At 58.3% G+C, this 20,309-nt stretch overlaps 6 protein-coding genes across 6 annotated transcripts; 2 read left to right on the top strand and 4 right to left on the bottom strand.

Moving 5' to 3' along the window:
• The first annotated feature begins 170 nt into the window (after positions 1–170).
• VPS28 (Vacuolar protein-sorting-associated protein 28) lies at positions 171–1,236 on the top strand. The gene is made up of 3 exons (XM_047990702.1): positions 171–327; positions 402–638; positions 720–1,236. The coding sequence occupies exons 1-3, from the start codon at positions 244–246 to the stop codon at positions 1,113–1,115; spliced, it is 717 nt and encodes a 238-aa protein (XP_047846711.1). The 5' UTR covers positions 171–243; the 3' UTR covers positions 1,116–1,236.
• On the bottom strand, positions 1,168–3,078 carry MDM12_2 (1-phosphatidylinositol-3-phosphate 5-kinase). Its single transcript, XM_047990701.1, has one exon. It carries the CDS (start codon positions 3,002–3,004, stop codon positions 1,412–1,414), a length of 1,593 nt encoding a protein of 530 aa, XP_047846710.1. The 5' UTR covers positions 3,005–3,078; the 3' UTR covers positions 1,168–1,411.
• Positions 3,079–3,203: 125 nt separating this feature from the next.
• MDM12_1 (1-phosphatidylinositol-3-phosphate 5-kinase) lies at positions 3,204–11,576 on the bottom strand. The gene is made up of 3 exons (XM_047990700.1): positions 4,306–11,576; positions 3,650–4,254; positions 3,204–3,590 (listed from the first exon to the last, which is right to left on the bottom strand). Exons 1-3 carry the CDS (start codon positions 11,020–11,022, stop codon positions 3,485–3,487), a joined length of 7,428 nt encoding a protein of 2,475 aa, XP_047846709.1. The 5' UTR covers positions 11,023–11,576; the 3' UTR covers positions 3,204–3,484.
• A 378-nt stretch (positions 11,577–11,954) lies between these two features.
• JDV02_009060 (uncharacterized protein) lies at positions 11,955–14,415 on the top strand. The gene has a single exon (XM_047990699.1). The coding sequence runs from the start codon at positions 12,243–12,245 to the stop codon at positions 14,193–14,195; it is 1,953 nt and encodes a 650-aa protein (XP_047846708.1). The 5' UTR covers positions 11,955–12,242; the 3' UTR covers positions 14,196–14,415.
• Positions 14,416–14,684: 269 nt separating this feature from the next.
• uvi31 (BolA domain UV induced protein Uvi31) lies at positions 14,685–15,354 on the bottom strand (the record flags this gene model as incomplete). The annotated part of the gene is made up of 3 exons (XM_047990698.1): positions 14,685–14,916; positions 15,050–15,156; positions 15,259–15,354. 3 exons carry the CDS (start codon positions 15,352–15,354, stop codon positions 14,685–14,687), a joined length of 435 nt encoding a protein of 144 aa, XP_047846707.1.
• A 3,116-nt stretch (positions 15,355–18,470) lies between these two features.
• JDV02_009058 (uncharacterized protein) lies at positions 18,471–20,019 on the bottom strand. Its single transcript, XM_047990697.1, has 2 exons — positions 19,453–20,019; positions 18,471–19,397 (listed from the first exon to the last, which is right to left on the bottom strand). The coding sequence occupies exons 1-2, from the start codon at positions 19,856–19,858 to the stop codon at positions 18,595–18,597; spliced, it is 1,209 nt and encodes a 402-aa protein (XP_047846706.1). The 5' UTR covers positions 19,859–20,019; the 3' UTR covers positions 18,471–18,594.
• Between the last annotated feature and the right edge of the window lie 290 nt (positions 20,020–20,309).

The following is a 20,309-nucleotide window of genomic DNA, read 5'->3' as shown; positions in this document are numbered from 1 at the left end:
TTTCCCAAAAATTTTCGAACCTGGGCCTATCGATAAAGGGTCCTCGCTGGAGCGCGCTGGGAAAGCAGGCGGTGAACAATTCTGCCCGGCTCTGCAGCGGGCCCCGCCATTTCATCCATTGGCCTGCCCCCCTCCACTTCTCCAGCGATGCTCTAGTGTCGTCGAGCTCCCACAGCGTCATCGCGACATTGCGTATACCACCCCCCCTCGAGTGAGCTCGATGCAGCTCCGCAACCCGCCACCATGATGCCCAGACAAGGCTATGCGCCTACGCCGCATAGCTACGTTCCTAACACGAACCTCTCGGCGACCATCAACCTCGACGAGGTGCGCGTTTCCCCCGCTCCCTTCGACAAGCTCCTAGCTCGCCGCTCTGACATGCCCCTTGCGTGCCACCACAGGAAGTGAAGCTCACCAACACCCGCGCCGAACGCGACCTGCAAGACTCCCTCGCGGAGCTCTTCAGCATCATAGTCACACTCGATGAGCTCGAAAAGGCCTTCCTCAAGGACGCCATCCCCGAGGCCGAGTACACGGAGATTTGCGAGCGCTCGCTGCGCCAGTACAAGGCGTTGCTGGCCGACGAGGGCATAGCGCGCGAGTTTGAGGGCCTGGAGGAGTTCAAGGCCAAGTGGGATGTAAGTCACGTCGCGCCTCTACTTGAGATTCCGCCGTGGACTGACATCCGCTGACTTTTGACTCTCGCAATGTTCGTTCAGCTCGAGGCCCCCCGCGCGACCGAGCGTCTCCGCGTCGGCATGCCCTCCACCACCGTCACGGCCTCGTCCTTTTCCGCAGCGCCCGCCGCCCCCACGGCCGCAAACAACACGAGCGGCGTGCTGATCCTCGAGGCGACGCAAGAGTTCATCACCTTCCTCGACGCCGTCAAGCTCGGCATGCTGTCCAAGGACCAGCTCCACCCGCTGCTCTCCGACGTGATCCAGTCGGTCAACCGCGTCACCGACCAGGACTTTGACAACCGCGGCAAGATTGTGCAGTGGCTCATTACCCTGAACCAGATGCGCGCTACCGAGGAGCTGAGCGAGCAGCAGGCGCGCGAGCTCGAGATGGATATCCAGCAGGCCTATCAAGGGTTTAGGAGAACCTTGACATGATGGATGTCTATTTTCGCGGACGGGGGGCGCATATGTACACATGCATATAGCGGATTAGATTTTGCTTTGGGGGTTTACTTGTACAGCCCTGCGTCCATGAACAATGAATGCCGCCTTCAACAGACACATAACTTGCGACAAGTGACAAAGAGCCTCTGTACTGAGGCGATACATCGCTCTTAGTACATGTATTAATATCGAACATAAGGGAGGCCCCCTTATGAGCAACCCAATGCGCCCAAGCAATGTCATCAACCCTGTTGTGCGCCGCCCCCAAGCCATCGTCATCATACTCATCATACCAAAAACGTCCAGAAGCTGGGATACACAAATTCCTCCTCGAATATCCTCCTCACCTGCTCCAGCACGAACCGCTCCACCTTGCCCACGTTCTTGAGGCTCTGCTTGCCGCCCTCGCGCTCACCAATCTCGCTTTCCACCCTAATCTCCTGTAGGAGGCCGCCGACCCTGCCCTTGTGCTGCGGACGCTGGTTCTGCTGGTGTTGTTGATGCTGGTGATGTTGGTCCCTGGCATCCTTTCCACCGCCAGAGCCGTTCGTGCCGGGCGTAATCGTAGCGGCAGTAGCAGCAGCAGCATTAGTTCTGCTTGCGCGGTGGCCGTCGTCATCGTCATCATCGTCATCATCGTCATCGTCCGGCCCGATGGCTGCCATGGCATCCTCGGGGCTCAGGAAGCAAAAGTGCACGCGCTTGCGAATCTTGGCCAGCACGCCCACCCCGTCAAACGACAGGCCCGTGATGTTGAGCTTGAGCGGGATCCCCACGAAGCTGGGCATCGGGTAGTCGAGCAGTATCTCGGCCGTCAGGTTGAGCCGCACGTCCCCCGCGTAGCGGATCCGGAACACGGCCTGCACGTCCTCGACGCGCGGCTCCCTCCGCGGCTGCGGCTGTTGTTGCTGTTGTCCGTCGCCATGCGCGGGCGCCGCCTCAGCAGAACCCCCGCCGCCACTGTCGTCTTCGTGCTCATCGACGATAGCCGACTCGTTCAGGTGCCCCGCGTCCCGTGTCGGGGGCCGCGACGTGCCCACCGATGTGGGCGCCAGTGTCGACACGCTCGACTTCTCGCGGAGGGCCTGCGCGGCGGGGTGCTCCGGGTGCTCGAGGAAGTTGTCCACCGAGGAGATCACGCTGCTTTGCGACGGATGCCGCCCGTGGTGGTGGTGGTAATGGTGGCCCGCGCCGAACCCACGGATGGCCGCCGCACCACCACCGCCGTCACCGTCGTAGTCATAGCCATACTCATCGTCGTCGTAGCTCGCAAGTGCCGGTGACAAAGAGCCGCTGCCGCCGCCGCCCATCCAGCCCCCGTTTCCGCGCTGCTGCGCGCCCGCCACCGCGGCCAGCGGCGTGTGCGTCCCCGTCCCGAGGTGGCCCTGGAAGTAGTTGCGCCCCGGCCCGCCGAGGATCCCCGGCGTCGACGTGCCCAGGAACGGGCTCCCCATGTCGAACTCGCCCCTCAGCCCCGTAGTCCGCAAGCTGCCTGGCGGCCTGCTCCTTCTTCTGCTGCCACGAGCACCCTGCGTCGCTCCCGCTGCTGCGGCGGCGGCGGCAGCAGCGACAGCCGCCGCCGCCGTCAACGCATCCTGCTGCTGCTCCCCGCCTTCATCGTCGTCGTCACAATCCTCGTCGCTCTCGTCGTCATCGTCCAGCTCATGCTCGTAAAAGTCCGGCAGCGGGTCCGTCATGTCCTTGAGCTCCAGCTCGGGCGGGATCTTGCCAAAGTCGAAGCCATGGACGTTGACGCTGCGGATGAAGCGCGGCAGCGGCACCGTCTGGAACTTGTCGTGGATGAAGGTGCGGATGCGCTCCGCGAGGGCGTCGCCGTCAGGCCCGCTCGTCAGCGTCTCCCAGTTGAGGTCGACGGACATGGCAGTCGTGAGGGCGTGGTGAGGGATGTCATGAAGCCCGAGGTGGTCATTCGTGACTAAGTGGTGATTGAGGTCTGTGTGCCGGTGGCTGCTCCAGCGCACGCGACTTCACCTTTATTAGTGGGGTATCGCCTTCCGAGGCCTCATCCATTGTTCCAGTGCTACTCGGCCCCGTCGCATGGTTTTCCATTCATCACGACTTACTTGCTACTATTCGCTACAGGACGACATGCGCTCCGTCGCAAGCACAGCGCAGAATGTCTTTGGCTATTTTCTTTTCAAAAAACCTACTGCGCCACAGCTACCTAGTTCTCATAAGGTCGTGTCGGATCCATGGCTTCCCATCGTTTACGCCTTCGCTACCTTGCCTTGCCAATATCAAATCCCGTCCGTCATAAACGCATAAGTTTCTCTGATACGCTGCGCTGTGTGCATGCATCATCTCCTGGCCTGTTCTCCGTATCCTTCTATCCCCCCAAATCACTGTGTCTGAGCCTCGGGCTCTTCAAATCGCGCTCGCCCGTAGTACACGGGGTACTGCGGGTTGTTAAACAGATGCCAACAGTTGGGCGATTGCAGGATGTATCTGCAAGTCCAAGTCAGTAACCAAACCCGTCTTGTACGTGAATCTAGGGGTCAACATACCGGGCCATGGCCTCGCGGAACCGCGACTTGTACTCCTTGGGACTTGTTACCGTTGGTCTGTTGCGACCACCTCCTGCGAAGCCGCGATCCTTGATCCAGCTCTCCAGTTTCTTATCCCAAGTATATGTCCTAATGCAGTCGATTATGCCAACCACCAGCTCCTTCCTCTCTTCGTCCACAGCAATCATGAGTGAATAATCCATAACGTTCTGCCGCGCCAAGAACAGCGTGTCATTCCACACCGACGCCCTAAGAAGTTTCTTGGAATGCTCTCTTGCGAACAGCGGCGACTCGTAAATGTACTCAACCATGTTCTCATCCAGGAGCACCTCATTTTGCTCTCCTGTGGACTGGATCTTGCGGTTGCGCATGGACCCCTTGAGATCGAAAATTCGTGTTGGCGAGCGGTCGTAAAAGAGGTTTTCGGTGATGAGAAGGTCGAGTTTCGTGTCAGTTCCGGTCACGGGGTTCTTGATGATGACCTGGAAGAAGCCCAGCATCTTTGCAATAACCGAGGGCAGATCGTGAAACAATGCCTCGGCCATGATGCTAAAGTATCCAGGAGCAAACCGTAGAAAAGCTGACGTTTCCACGGGCGAAAGTGACTGCGTTTGTTAGCACCCAGAAACAAAACCGTGTCTGATAATACAACACACCTTGAGCACCAGCCGATCATCTAGAGTCTTCAAAAAGACCGACTTTGTTTTGCCGCCCCTGGAATCCCACTTCAAGCACCGAGACAGAGACTCAATGATCCGCTCAGCCACACCACACTTGCGTCGCAGAGCGTCGAACTGCTCCGCATAAAAGATCTTGCATGTCATGACGGCAGGTCCCTCCTTGAACTGATACTTCAGGTGCGTTCCGGTGACACGCAGTAAACTCATTTCCAGCTCTGTCTCGTCCACGGCCATGTCGGCGCTGTCCGACACCGGCGCCGACCTTGGCTCCACGTCCCCGGCGGATTCGTTCTCTCTCTGCATCATTTGCTGAGCCTCGAGCCTGATCGTGGCAAGCTTGCCCTGGTAGTCGTCGCTGTTAAGCGCTAGAGCAATGACAGAGCTCGGCTCGTCTTCTCGTACGATAATGTCCGAGTCGACAAAGATGTGGTCCGTCGGGTTGACAGGGTACTCGAGTGGTGGCCAGCCGCTCGCAGATCTCTCTGCCCAGAAGTTGGTAAGATACTTCATGAGGCTAGTCTTCTGATGCTTGGGCAGTTCGAGAGGTATCTCGGTACTTGGCTCAAGTGCATCAGCAATCTCTTTGATGTCAGGAAGGAATTCTTCCGGCACAGAGGCTTCGGCGTCACTCGTCGCGCACTCGTCATCTGATGCCGCTTGACTAGCGTTCGCATTGCTGGTCTCGTCGGGCTCTTCTGCCGCCTGCTGGCTCTCGGGTTTTGTGTCGTTGTCCGCCGGCGGTGGCGGTTCGGCCTGAGATTCTGATCTGGGGACTTCTGGGGCGACGGTAGGCGCACTGTTTGTCTGTTTAGGCTCTGGCTGTGCTTCAGGTCCTGTTTCGGTCAAGGCAGAAGGCTCTTCAAACGCCTCATTCACGTCGTCGTAGACTTGCACGATGGCCTTGGTCGATGTCCTTGGCAGCCTCGCTCGAGGCTGTCGCAGGGTTGCCGCGCGCTCTTTACGATCACGAATACGCTCCTTCTCAAACTCGCGACTGAGTTGCTCAAAGTGCCTAGCCAATGTCGAGACCTTAGACTCCCTCTTTTTGTGCACAAGTCGCGGGATCCCAGACGTTGTCCCCTTAGAGCGGTTCTTCAAGGCAGTCAGGCCAAGGCGATCAGAGAGCTTCTTATCCACCTTGATGGAGCCTTCTGGCTGCTGCTCCGCATGCGACTCCGCCACGACGGGCTTGATATCTTTGCCACTCACGGGCTTTGCAATTGCAGATGTCCCCCGGGGCAGTGGCCGTACTGGATGCGAGATGGCTCGAACTAACGGCGGCGAAATGTTCGAACCAGACTTTCGAGGCGGACCACGATCGGGCACCGGCCTCGGAAGTTCACTGGTCCCTAGGCCTGCTTCTGAGCCCGCTCCCGCCTGGAGCGCCTGTTCACGCCGCATCTGGTCAACCTTCTCCGACAAGGACTGGCCCGACACTGATGAATCCGTTGGGGTGCGGGCCGTGCCGGTCGAAGCAGTAGACGATTGAGACTCCACATCTGGGAGCTGTGGAGGACTCGAAGACTTTGGCAGGGCTTCGTTGCCGGAAGGAAGCGGGGACAGAGGCGTCGGAGGCAGCGCTCTGACGGAAGTCGGGGAGCCAGCAAGGTCGAGAGGCTCAACTCGCTCGATCGCGCCCTCGGCAGGGATGGAAACCTTTTCCTCATCGCCCACTTTGCCCTCTTCCGACGTCTCAGTTGGCTTAGCAGACTCGGCGCTTGCCTCCATATTCGTGTCGGTGTACTCGGTGGGCTGCGTGCTTTTGTCCTCCGGATCCGTGAACGTCTGGGAGGGTCGCTCGTCGCTATCGGTAGCTGACCCAGGCCCTTCCGTGGACGTCAGAGACTCCTTAGATTCGTTGTCTGTAAACATCTTCTTCAGTTGCATCATAGTCAACTGTCGCATGTCTTTGTCGCCGAGGAAGTCGGCCTCGAACTTCGCAAAGATCTGGTCCCACTCGCCAGCCTTTTCCAGCATCTCGCGGACAAGGCTGTTGAATGGCACCACCTCGTAGTATTTTGAGTCGACGTACACCGTCTGGAGTTGACGGACCATGGCGGACTGTTCTTCCGATGCCTTTTTCGTTAGCTGATCGAGTTCTGCCTTGCACGATTCTGCTTTTTCAGGCAAGACGCTGTCGATCCGGATACTCTTGAGCCTGGCCTTGACGGATCCCATGAACTTATTCCAGCGTTCCTCCATCTTGGTGTAGATTTCGTTCTTGAGCTTCAAGTCGTTGACCACTTTCCACGTAATCCTGGCTCGCGGCACCACAATCTCAAGCAAATCAATCGGATCCAAGTGAATCCGGATGCGAGAGTCACCCAGTCCAAAGTATCGGACGTGGTCTTGGTGGTGATCGTGCATGCAGTCGACCACGTCCTTCATCTTGAGACCGCGGCCCCAATAAAGTAACTCGAGATACTTGCCAAACGAGTACTTGAAGGTAGTCTCAGACATGGCTGTCACATCCGAGTCCTTCTTGCAAAGTTTGCAATACGTCCACATTGTGATGCCATCGCCGAGCTCCTTACGCTTTGGGCTTCCGTTTGTGACGGTTTCCACGAAGACCGTGATGCGATACTGGTCATGCACATAGGTGCGATGGTGCTCGCCCATTTTCTTGTCGCAGCCGTTGGATTCGCAGATGTCTGTCTTTGCGTAGGCCAAGTCCTCGATGTACTGGCCAAGCGTACAGTCCGGATCCATGCCCGTGTACACGTGCTGCTCGTCATAGAAGTTGATGGCCAGCAGGTTGGGCTCGATGCAGGGGATCTTTGTTTCGGTGCAGATGACCGAATATAAGACGACAATATTCTGGTGCGAATAAGGATCAAACAAATCTAGGTTGCCCTGGATGTACGTCTCCCACTGGCGCGTCTGCGTCTGGTAGTTGAATAAAGCCTTGTCGTACTCAGCGTCGTGCACTGCATGCAGCACCTCCATGATCTGTCGGGGGGCCTGTTGGCCGATCTTCTCGACCATCTCTGGCTTGATAAGTTGGAATCTTTGCGGCCCAGACTTTTCCGAATCCTCTTCGACAGCATCTTGGTCGCGAAGGCGCTTGAGGTACAAAAGACGCCTCTCCTGCTCGCGCGCTCTCATCAAGAGGTAAGGCTGCTTGAACTTGACGTAAGGCGACGCTGAGAGGATCTTCGTCTCGTACTTGGCCACCATATCGCTATAAAAGGTCGGCATGGGCACGTCGTCGGGCACTTGGCTATCATTAGATGCATGGCTGTGCTGTTCGTGCATGGGAATGAGCGTTGGCCGCTCCGGGACAGGTTGACCTGGTTGACTCGATTCGCCATCCTCGACACCCCCCACACTGGAGCTCTCAACCGTCACTTGCGACGGAGGCTCGCTCTCGCTCGATGGATGGTTTATAACCATAGTCGGCCCAGCTTTGCTGCCATCCGTGGCACTGGCGGAACTCAAGGACCTAAGGCTATCGTTGAGTGCTTGCACCGAGCTCGACATGGAGCTGTCAGCGGCGTCCGGCGCTTCAACGGACTCATCCCTCAAGAGACTAGACTCAAGTTTTAGGTTGTAGACAACGTAGACCATGAATTCCATGACGGTTTTCAGCTTGCTCAGTAATTTGCTGTTTGCACCTCGCAGGGCAATCGTACAGCCAAGATCCGGTCGGCACCCGGACAGGAAGATGTATGACTTCTTCCGACCAGGGTAGTCGTTGTTGACAAATGTTCTGACTTCAAAGGCCGAGCATTTGCCGACGCGCACTGGAAGAGCCAGCATGTCCAAAGATTCGATGATTTCGGCCTCGGCACATCGGGCAACGGCCTCGATGACAGTGTCCTTAACGTTGTATGCCACCGAGATGTTGGCCTCGGAGAGATACTGCAGTGCTATGCCAGAGACGCCCTTTTGGGCCAGAAGCACGTGCGGTCTCAGGTTTGTGATCCTCTGCACCACGACACGAAGAAACTCCTTTTCCTGCTCGATTACGGGCTGCAAGCTCATAAATTGCTGTTGGTGGCGCTGGTATTCGATCGGGAAGCTGACAAGCACAATTCTGGGGTTCATGATGCGGCGCGGCATACTCTTGAGGGCAAGATTCTTGGTGAAGACGACGCCAGACACGTAGGCGGTGTCCCCCGGCTTGCCGCCGGGAATCCGTTTTAGCTTAACGTAGTGCCTGATGTCCATGTCCTCTCCTTTGTTGATATCGGGGGTTACTTCGTCCGTTAGTTGCAAGAGTATCGGGACGAGAGCCTTCTTCCACGCGGCAGGGTTAGGTATCTCCGTATCCGCCAGCAGCTGGTGAAGCAGCTTGTCTACGTGTTTCAGGCTGGACTGATTGAGCTCCTCTCTTGGTGCCTTGGGTCTCCTGCGCAGAGAGTCGCTCCTAGTTACTTGCGACTTCAGTTGGCTTTGGTCGAGAGGGAAGAGCATCTCGGACGATGCCGACGGTCCTTTATACACCGCAGACTTCGGTCGAGGAGAGCCGAGGTGATGAACACTCCCGCTCACGTTACTCAAGTTTCGCCGTCTTGCTGACCTCCGGTGACTCAAGAGGCTGAGAGGGCCGTTGTCGTCGTACGGACCTCTGCTGACAAAGCTCATGCCGCTGATGCTCTTCTCTCCGTGCCGATGGCGATGCTTCCTGGCGTTCACGTATGGGGCAAAGCCGCTCTTGTCGTTTTCGAAGCTTGCCGGGTGCATTTCCGACGCGCCCATGGTCTGAAAGATGCTGTTGACTTGCTCGTCCGCACTGGAGTCGTCAGACATGTAGTCGGCTAGCTCCGGATCAATAATATTGTCGTCATGAAAGGCAGGAAACTTGGGCCTCTTGGCATTGTCGTCCGCGATACCCTTGCGGAACGGGGCAGGCTGCTCTAGGGCAGGGGCTTTGAAGCGCCCAAGAAACCCGTGTTTCGAGTGGTGTCTCTTGTGGCCCGCAGAGGACTGTGGTCGACCGGCAGCTAATGACTTGAGGGAGCGAGAAGATCCGGGTCGGCTCAGCTGGGGCGCATCAATCTCTAGGATGGCAGAGGAGCGGCTTGCGTCCTTGACGCGACGCGTAGCTGGGATAGCCATCATGGGCGTCGAGACCGGCCTCGAGTCCTCTGAGCCTTCAGATCCCAGTGCTGGATCCTGGCCTTTGGGCCGCGATTGACTTGTGCTGCTAGACCCTTTCGAGTGATTTGGGCCAAAAATCTTGGGCATGAAGGAGCGCTCGTCTGCGGAGTCGTCGGATCCGCTGCCGTCGAACCGCCGGCTGATAACTTCGAGGCAGTTTTTACACACTCTCAGAGATCCCTGAACACCGAACTTTTCACCAGACACGACTGTGGTGCATTTGGAGTCGAAAATGCATCCACACGTGCGGCAGTGGTGCTTTCGTCGAAATGCCGTGAATGGCGTCTGGCAAAGAAAGCACTCTTTAACCGTGTCGTCCTTCATCCAAAACTCTTTGCTCAACACTTGTTTCCGCATTTTGTCGAGCTGAGCATTCATCTGCTCAGATGCCCGCTCCTCACCTGCGACTGTTCCGGGGATGCGGAGGTTTCCGGACTGGCCCGTATAGGCGTGCGAGTCCTGAGTGAAGGAGTCGTGGTAGACCACGTTGTGAGCGGACGTGATTATCGGACTGGGCTCCGCGGTTCCGCGGTCGAGAGACGACTCCCTCGACCCCGGATATCTCGGTGACCTGGATCGACTGATCCTGTCAATGACGGCTGGCTTGCGCCGCACGCCATCCGGCGAAAGCAGCGAGGAGCTATTGGATGGGCTACGGATGTGCCTCGTCTGGATGGTTGGCATGATGGGAGCGGCCGACTTGGCTGGGCTCAGGGGCGTGTCAAGACTGCCATCAATACTAGAGGTATCGTCCCGTCCGGCCCTCGGTGGAAGTTTGCCCTCCTTGGGATCGTAGATGCTGGACGAGGAGTCGGCCGGGGAAATGCGAGCCTGCATTTCCGCCTTCGTAAGGCTCCTCCGGCTGGACCCAGGTCCGCTGTCCTCAGTTCGAATGGTGCTGCGACTGGCATCTCTGTGCAACGGAGCGGGCGCGGCGATCATGGGATCGGCAGTGACGGCGCTGGTAGCCTTTGTCGGCAGGCTTTGGCGGCTGGAGCCGAACGACTTTTGGCCTGACATTAGGCTAATGCTCGTCGCCTTGGATGACTGCGGGGCGTGACGATTTTCGGTCGCCGAGGTGAAGACGGCCGACGACACGTCGGTCGTCGGGTTGGGTTGGGATGAAAGGGTGGTAACGGTTGCGGCAGTGTCCCCTCGATGCAGCGAGGATATGGAGGGACGCGATGAGTGACCGTCGACAGTCGACCCGCGCTTCGGAGCAGTCTCGGCCACCGCTTCAGCGGTCTCCCTCGGCGCCGTCTTGGTCGGACTACCACCTCCTACGGCCTCCCGGAAGCGGCTATATAGCCCGCTGAGGCCATGTTGGACGAGCTCGCCAGCCGTGCCGCGACTCTCCGAGGCAGGGATTCCCTCCGGAGGAGGAGCAAAGTCGTTGAAGGTGGTAAGAGACTCGCAGCGGCTCGCCGACGTGTGTATCTGGTCGAGAGCTTGGGCAAGCTGTTCCCTATCAACGGTGGAGCTGCCGGACATGGAGGCGAAGGAACCACGTCGGTTCCGGAAGCTGGTGGGCGAGCCGAGCGGATGGGGGGGAGGATCGTCGGAAGGCTTCGAGGTCGTACTGCTCGCCATTTTCAAGGCGGCGGTGCTGGGGCAAAGGAAGCCCTCGGTCTTGTCGAGACGGGCGGTCGGTGGTCGCGAAGGCGGCCCATGGGCGGCGGCGGCGGCAGGCTGCGTGGGTGTTTGCTACCTAGGCACTCGTGCAGCTCAAAGCGGGCGGTACACCAGGCACGGCGAGGTCATACTGCAGGACGAAGGACTCGTGCCAAGTACCTTTATGCAAGAACGCAGAGACCGCCGGGTAAGGGCAGAGTGGGAGGGAGGGGAACGCGGTCGGCGGGGAGGGTCGAGGACGAGCAGGTCGGGTGAAGGAGTTCCAGCCGGCGGCCAGAGACAAAGCGGCCAGGCGTCGCAGCGGTGACGGTCGCACAAGACGTATAGAGGAGGCGATGACGATGAGACTCGACGTCGGTACGAGCACGACGCACGCGAGCAGGTAGTGCTGCGGTGTGTTGTGCACCGGCGGTGCAGCCAAGGAAAGCGTGTCGAGGATCACGCCGAGCAGGATGGATGGATGTCGGGCATGCGCTGTCAAACGGGAATTGAACCTGGAACAGCAGGACGCGACGGCATGGATGGATGTCGTCAAGGGTCCGGGGGCGGGAGCTCGGGGGGGCGGTGGAGCGCGCAGGTCCAGTGGAAGGTGAGGTGATGTGGGGGGGTAGCTCCAGAAGCTGCAGCCACCACGAAAGCGCATTGGATGTGACAGGGCCCATAGACGTTCCTCTACACGGCGCTGCTGGCGCCGCCCACTGGAAAGAAACCCGCCACAACAGTCGGAGGCGCGTTGCAAAGGGCGCCACATGTCCAGGTACCAGCGCCCCAGGCTGTTCAGGTTGCTGCCCGTCTGTCGGGTGCCGCCAGTTGCCCACCTCGGGATTCGAAGCACCCCTGCTCAGTGATGGAGCGCGGGCTGCCTGCCCCGCAACAGCGCGCAGTCCACCCACCTCACCACCTCAACTCTCGACGCCCCCTCGGGCCACTGACGAACGCGTTCCATGATCACGGCCAGTCGTGCGACCCAACGCCCAAGCCGCTCGCTGCCCGTTACGTCCAGCTTTGCACCTGCAGCGCTTACCTGCACGAGCGACACGCCCGCGACCACGAGCCATCACGGGTCCCCGCACCGTATGCGGTCATCAACGACCAATGCAGATGCGACGACGGCTTGAGCCCATCTTCTCCCCTTGACGCCGTGGCCGCCTCGTCGGCTGGGGCCAGCAGCGCACGCCATGTCATCTGTAGAGCGCATCGAGACGCTTCTGCGGCGTGGCAACGCCCTCGTCATACCCAAAGACCAGCAGCGACTGCTCGAAACCGAAGTCGCGTGGGCGCCGAAGCTGAGGAACGCGCCTGAAGACCTCCTCAACGTCCCCGACCATGTCATCAAGAGTGTCAAGCAGGCCTACGTCCAGGCGAAGAAGTTGAGCCGCCATGGCGGGCCCAACTCCAATGGAACCAAACGCCCATCAAGTTCCGATCTTCCGCCTCCCAAAAGACACACTTGCTCGGAACTTCCAGTGCCAACAACCGTGGAACAGGACTCTTCGCCAATAGCGTCTCCCAAGAGCCAAGTATGCGACAAGAGCCCGTCACCACGTCGTGATCACGCGACACGCAGCCCGGCTCTCGTCCCGCTTCCAGATCGCCGTGAGAGCCCCAGGCAGTCATCGCGAATGCCCCCTCCACCGGTCCCAGCACTCCGACAGGACGTCTACGCCATCCCTTCTGACTCCAGTGATGAGGAGGATGATCTTGAAGTCGAAGTGCCGCTGGCGGGAGAGCGCCAGGCCGCCCGAGTCAACATGGCCGCATCTCATCGCCTCTTGGCGGCCACGCCATACCAAGATGTCACAGCAGACGTGCTTGATACGCCGCCGTGCGCACAGCCTAGCCACTCGATCGTTCCGGAGACTCTCCTGAAAAACGCCGGGCCTCAGCCTGAGGTTGTGCGCCATGAAGACCGACAACATCGGCACAAAATGTACACTCTCAACTCGAGCCCGATAAAGCCTCTCACGACGGCCGCACGATCAAGGCGTATGGCTACCACCAAGACCTTTGCGGGGGGCGCCGATGTCAGCAGCTCGTATTCTACGTCTTCAAGCTCCGTGGTTCCCGGTACGCTTGCTAGCTCAACCATGAATTCGGTCCTAGCATCCGTCGAGCAGGGCGATACCATCATGGGGGTGAATGAACCACAAGAGTCGGATGACTCAGACTCGGACGATGCGGCTCCATCGGTTCATGCACAAGACGTGCCCGTTGCCGCTTCCGTGCCCTCCCTGCCGGATGAGTCGCCACCAGCCCCCCAAAACATGAATCCGTTTGGTAAATTTGCTACGACATACCCAGACTACGTAGGGCTATACCGAGGTGGTCTGTGGAGCTTTATCAGGGCCCTCATCTGTCTCGAGTATCTGAAAAGCGAGCGATTGATCAAGGAAAGCGGGTACGATGAATTCATTCGAGCTTTCTCCCATGGCTACCTGGATTATGTTTCGCGAGCAGGCCCCGGCCAAGAGCCTCTGCCTGCGGTGGAATGGTTCAACATGCTGCCTGGACGGCAGCTTTACAACGACATGGTCGTCAGAGCCGACAATCTGAATGCCATCATACGGTCGTTTCCGCACGAGGTGTCGCGGGCACGAAGAATTGTTCGAGGAGCTTCGGAGGAGGCTCCTCTGGTACGGAACTTGCCGAGTCCGCAGAGAGGGCTTCGGGGTTTAAGCTCGCAGCGAGAATCTCGGAGCTTTAGTTCCAAGGCACCGGAGCCTCAACCAGATCCAGAACCCGGGGTTATATCGAGTGGCGAGGCCACGGACGTGGACCCGCCGGAAACTCGCCCTGGCCGGCGACGACAGCAACTCGAAGAGAGACCGTCCGGCCCCGCATCATCTGAGCAGTCAGTTCGGACATCCAGTCGGGTCCAAGCAGCAGGATCCAGACCAGTCCCGGAACCGGCAACGCCAGCGACAGCGACGGCATCGTCGACCCAAGGACGGGCCCCGCGGTCATCGGGCTACTTTGCGAGGCTGAACGCCAGGGTGTCGAAGAGCCGTCAGCAAGCGCTCGAGGAACACAACTCACGTGTTCAAAAGCATCTGCGCAGAGAGGGGTCGAGCCGCCGCAGTTCCATGAGCGGCAGCGGCCAGACTGAATCACTAGACAAAAGCGGGAGTTGATTGGTCGGGAACGAGGATGAATTAATCATGATGGAAGTGCTGGAAAGACACTTCTAACACTGCCGTATACCCTGAAACTGGAGCGCATGCCCAGTCGTGACGAGGTCGTTAGTGGGGAGCGAAAGAGTGGTGTTGCATTGCCGTGCCTGGGCCTCATTCTAGTAATACCTGGGGCTAGCATGCCCCGGTATGTGCCTTTTCCAATACAAGTACCTGGACCTCCTTGAGGAGTAATAACCATCTAAAGCCAGCTCCGTTGCGTGTTCCGAGCGCCAGCGCCTACCGCCCGTTCTTCCTTGCATCCGGGGAGCGTGGCGCCGTCCTTTTATTTTGCGTTCCTTGACGTCTCCTTTTTAGTCATCCTAAGCATGATGCGTGCGGTCGGTGCGTGCCTCGTCGACAGACACAATAAAAAACCGTTGAGCCATCCATTCCCATCATTCGTTCGTCGGGCGTTTTCTTCTTGGCTGTTGTCTTGTGAGGCGGCACTCACGGCTCACCGGCGGTCGAGGCAGAGGCAGCAGCAGCGTTACCCTCCTTGGCAGCGGCAGCATCGGCCTGCTTCTTCTTTTGACGCTCCTCCTCGTCGGGCGTCAGGGTACGCAGCTGGAGGGCGTGAATGCCGTTTTCCTGAGCCATCTCGTCGCGCAGCAGGGCGTAGACCATGCGGTGGCGAGCGGGCTGCATCTTGGACTGGAAGGCGGTGGACGTGATGACCAGCCTGTGGGCGGGTTTGGTGGGTGAGCGTCAGCAACGGATGAGGCAGCAAAGGATAGATAGATGGGATAGAAGAGGCCAATTTGGTGTTTATGTAGGTCGACACGAACGGGGAGACAAGAGTATCATTGGTTTACCTGAAGTGAGTCTCCTTGGAGGTGCTGCCCTGCATGGGCTTGTGGTGTGCGTGCAGGTGCGAGTCATTGTAAATCTCGAGCGTCTGCGGGTTGAGCGCCGCCATGATCTGCTCGGCAATGCGTTCATTTGCTAGTATCAGCGGACGATGATCTGAGTTGTTGTTCACACACTCCGCTCCGCCTCGAGTGCTGCACGGGCTCTTTCTCACCTTGGCGCGGATGGCATCCTCCATGGGCGTGCTGGAACTCATGGTTGAGAGCTGGCGTCCCACGCTCGAGAAGCCGAGGGCGTATCTTCGGAACATGAAGGGTGGGTGGCGGTCCGCCTTGTCTCTTTCTTTCTTTCCTTTCTTCTCTCTCTCTCCCTGGCGCTCACGTTTTCCACTCACTCAACAGACTTTGCTTGCTGTCTGTCACCTCGTGTTGGTGGTCCGGGCGGCGGATAGACAAAGCTGTGGACAGGGAATGGAGGAGCAGCCCACAACCGATGGAAGAGACCGGACGGGACTAATTGAAGGAGAGGGCAGGGCCGTTGTTCGGAAAAGCCGGGGCTGCTGGAGACTAAAGGACCCGGATGGGGGGAGCGGGGGAGAGCAGGATGAGATGGAAGTGCAATTGTGAGAGGAGGAGGGGGGAGGGAACGCGACCAAAAAGCAAGAGTTGCGGCAGCGGAAGCGGCAGTAGTGGTGGTGGTGGTGGTGGTGGTGGTGGTGGTGGTGGCCGCGAAGTCGGTGTCATGAATCAGACAGACAGACAGACAGACAGAGCGCTGCAAAGGACGAATTTTTTTCGTCTGCTGTGGTTGGCTGGCGTCGGTGAAGTCGGTGTAGAAAGCTGGTGCTGCAGCATCGCTGCATCGCATCAGCAGAGGCGGCAGCAGCAGCGCCGGGTGCTGCTCATCGACGAGCGAGAGCCGCAGCTGCGGCGTTCCGTGTGAACCACATCCCATCCACCCACTGATGAGGTACGCGTCACTGGGGCGGGCGGGGAAGCAGCACCGCTGCAGGAGAAGCCTGGGGGCCCTGCTGGTCTACAGGGGCCTACATCCAATGGGCGGCCGATGGGGGGGGGATTCAGCGGTGACGGGGGGGGGGGGGACTCTTCTGTGTGTGCAAGGCGGTGTCAGCATCCAGGGCAGTCAATTGGGTCCAATTGATGGATGTCAAAACTGTCAGGTCACAGTCTGGGCCAGCCTCGACTGGATGGCCTCCACGTCTGACTGTCGCTGTACCTACCTTGGTACGTTACTGGGGTGCAGTTGCGGTGCGGTGTGCTGGCGGATTGTGCGGGCTCCAGCCCAGGTCTTCCAATGAATGGGTGCACTTCTTCGGGCGGTGGCCAACTCGGACAGGGCCCCTGTAGGCGTGCCAAGTGTACCAACAGGTACCTGGAACTGGAGGGTAACGTCGGCGGGCAGGCAGGCACCACCTGCAGCCTGGAAGGTGCCTTAGGTCCAATGTGGTGGTGGGTGGGCGCTGTAAGGTGGAGGTGAGCACATGGATGGCACCCGGCTGCCGGCGTCAGGCACTGGTACCACCTAAAAAGGTACCACCTGCCTGGCAAGGTGTGGCACCCCGCCCGGCGGACGCGGTTACCGGATCCGCCCCGAGGGTGCCGTGCAGAAGCAAAACCGCAGCTGACGATGCTCACTCCACCACTCCAAATATGTCGTGACACCACCGACACCGACACCGCCGCCGCCGCCCAGCCGGCGCCTGCTCGCGTTGTCTCGTCTATGTGTCCGTTGACTTGCAAGCCCCCCCTCCCCTCTTCGGTGTCGTTCCATTCATCAGGCTTCCAGCCGTATGGCCTGCCCTTGCTGGACACACCTCACGCACGCATGCACGCCACGACGACCCTGGCCTGGTCAGCCCAGGCACGCAGCCGGCACCGGTGCCTCGGGTTGGGGTGCGGGCGGCGTCTTGCCTTGAATGTCGACCTGCATGCAGCCCCCAGCCCGACCTCGCGATGCCCTTTGATGCTAACGTGAGGTGGTACCTTGGTTATGCGGTGCCGTTGTTCTACTCCTGCCTCTCGTAGCTCTCCCGCCTTTCGTAGCTCTCTTACCTCTCGTAGCTCTCCTACCCCTCGTGCCTCTCTTACCCCTCGTGCCTCTCCTACCTCTCGTGCCTCTCCTACCTCTCGTGTCTCTCGTGCCTCTCGTGCCTCTCATGCCTCTCCTGCCTCTCCTACCTCTCATGCCTCTCCTGCCTCTCCTGCCTCTCCTACCTCTCCTACCTCTCCTGCCTCTCGTAGCTCTTATTCCTTTACTAACGCTTCTAAACTTAATAGGGCGAGCGGGGATGACTCGCCCTTAAATTAGAAATGACCTCTTTGCGTTTAGATACTATCCGTATACCTGCGTATAGTCTTTACGATTCCCGTAAATGCCGGTGTATATATCCATAACAGTCTTAACAATTCCTATAATACGCGCCCTTATTCTCTCAAACCATATCGTAGCTGTTTCTGTCATTATCTTATAAGCTCTTCACCCTAAACTAACCAAATCTACCCGCCGTTTCTGGTCAATCATAACGTCGTTGAACTGCCACCATCCGTCACCCGTGGCGTTGCCCTCTATGCCCGCATGTGTGCCAAAGAAGTTGAGGCTCAGTATCTGTGCTAGATTGAGTGACCTCCTGTGCTAGAAGTCCTTTGGGGAAGATGTCGAGCACCGCCGACCCGGGATGCAGGAACATGAGGTGCGTGAGCCCGGCACCGTTGATGCCTACCATTAATTCCGTGCTTTGTATAACCTCGAGCTGCTCTGCGAATGGAATGGCAGCAAAGTTGACCACGTTGAGCCCCGTGTGAGGGATCTGCTTCCTTAGCGCTTGCATATGCATAGCCTCGTCTTTGAACTTGCGGGTCTCTGTGCGGCGGATATTTTTTACTATCACCTTGACGTTGTTCCTTAGCAGCGTGGCCACCTTATTGTGCGTAAGCACCCCGGAAACGAACCTCTTGATGAGGGCCGAATTCCGGCATAGAAAGGCCTCTCAGGCCCCCTGGCATAGAGTGCTACTCCCTCCCGTGAAAGAGATGATGTCGGATATGGGGTTCGTTGCGTTTAGGTCCGGATGCGGCGAATCGTTTGTACTCTTACGGCCTACTTACTGCAACAACAGTCACCAACAGGACGGCATGCGGCATTTGCCTTCCCTATACGGCCTCTACACTTACTCGGGTGGTTGATGGACAGTGTATGTCCACGTGGCCCTGTGTTCTTGTTGATGTCTGTACGTGGCCACAGGGTGCATATCTCGTATCCACTACTTTGATAGTCATATATGATGTTGAAGCAAAGATATTGTGGGTTGGTCAGCCTTCTAGTTAGCCGGCTCTTTCACTGCTCTCTCTCTCTCGGCCACCTATATAGCTCCTTTTCTTCCTCCCTTTATAGCCCATCAAGGTCTTCATCAGCTATGCGCCTATGCCTCTTTTGTCAAACGATATACTTCGTATCACCATATGGGGATGGCGTAGCTACTTTAGCGGCATTAGCAGCGCTTCTCAACGCTTCTCTTATTAAATATTTGCATTCATGCGATGCTCGAAATGACCTCGTTGACAAAGCCCATCAGGTGATGGCGCACATGATCGTCCGAAAGAGCCGTGCTATAGTGCCACGCCGCCCAGACTGCCACCAGCGGCGACCCCAACCGGACAGCCTTGGAGATGGTGCTGGTCGAAGGCCGTCCACGTCTCCTCGCCTTGGTCCGTCCCTTTGCATCTCGCGAGCGCCCGCTTGGTCTGGGGCCACCAAGATGCTCCGACAGCGACACCAGGCTCTCCCTGTCCTTGTCGTCGCGGGCCCAGGCCTGGTAGTACGCCACGTGCGCCCGGGTCACCGCGTACGACACCAGCCCCGCGCTGCGATCCTCGGAGCCGGCCATCGGCTCGTAGCGTGTGATTTGCGGCACCACGGATATCTTGACGCGCGCGACGTGCGGCAGATCGTAGCCTCGCCCCAGTGTCGCGCTGAGCTTCCACGCCTCTTGCCGAGCCCGGCCATAGATGTCGTCCGAGACGTTGACCTGCCCGAACACGGAAGTGTCGCCCGGACGGAGCCAACCGATCTGGGTGATGCATGTGGACAGCTGCAAGCCCACGCTTAGCCAGGCCGCATGCGCGACGACGTCGTGGAGCCTCTGATAGAGTCCCGATCTTGACTCGTCGGGGTTTCGGAGGCGGCCGCAGACAATCCTATGCACTGGCATCATCATGCGCATAATTATGTGTGCTGTTTCATTGACTTGCGTCCAGAAATGCGGCGGCTCCAAAGACCCCGCTCCGCGCAGATATGACAGGTTGCGACCGACGCGATTCGCGCATCGTAGGAATCCTGACTCGGTTAGCCGACGATAATTTTTCTTTTGGCCGCTTCTAGAGGCTCCTACCTTCCACATGTAGATATGCTGCATCTTCAGCCTGAAGTTGGGCCTGGTGCTCTGCGGAGCTCCCGAAAAGCTGACGCGAGAAGACAAGGTCATCTAGAGTGCGTCCTATGACGCCTTGAAGCAAGTACGTACGCTCTTCGCCATGAAGCAGCAGCGAGTCCCAATCCGTGCCGTGTATGTCGGGGCGGGCGATTGCCTCGACGTGGCGACAGAAGGTGTTGCTGAGTCTGTCCCTCCACGGCGACGTCGCGTACTTCAGGGACCCGGTGCCAAAGGCGACTCGCACAAGGTCATGGATGGCAGCGTACAAGAGGGAGAACTCCAACTCAAAGAACTCGTGGGGTTGCCTGTCGTTAAATTTGGCAAAGTCGAGTCGAATCCGGGTCGCTCGATACTTTGGCATCATATTGCTGGCCACGAGTGATGATCTTGTTCCTCGATGGATCGTAATATCACAAGCATGGGGTTTCTCGAGGTCCAGAGTCAGTCACTCGAATTCCTGTTCACCATCCAGCCCTAGATATAATGATTCGCGAGCCGTCAGAACGGCCGTCGCTTTGTGCAAGACGGGCCATCGTGGCTAGTGGCAAGCCTTTTGACGATGAGCCTTGTTCGGTGTTCGTTCTCCATGGCATAATTGACGACTCATTGTGTTGAGATTTGCGAGGCTCTAAGGAAGGAGGACTTCTTGGTGCCATCGCGGTCTTTGTCGAGAAGCGAGACAAGCCGCTTCCTTCCACTGGCTGTATAGAAAGGCTCGGGCCGCTTCGCTAGCTTTTGAAAGCAAGGCTACTTTCATCCTCACTCGGACGCTCACTCCATTGACTGGCCACTGAAAGGGGCAAATTTAATGGTGC

Source organism: Purpureocillium takamizusanense, chromosome 9 (genome assembly GCF_022605165.1).
Source record: "Purpureocillium takamizusanense chromosome 9, complete sequence".
Taxonomy (NCBI): Eukaryota; Fungi; Ascomycota; class Sordariomycetes; order Hypocreales; family Ophiocordycipitaceae; genus Purpureocillium; species Purpureocillium takamizusanense.
The sequence above is the reverse complement of the archived record's forward strand: the minus strand, read 5'-3'. Positions and strand labels throughout refer to the sequence as shown.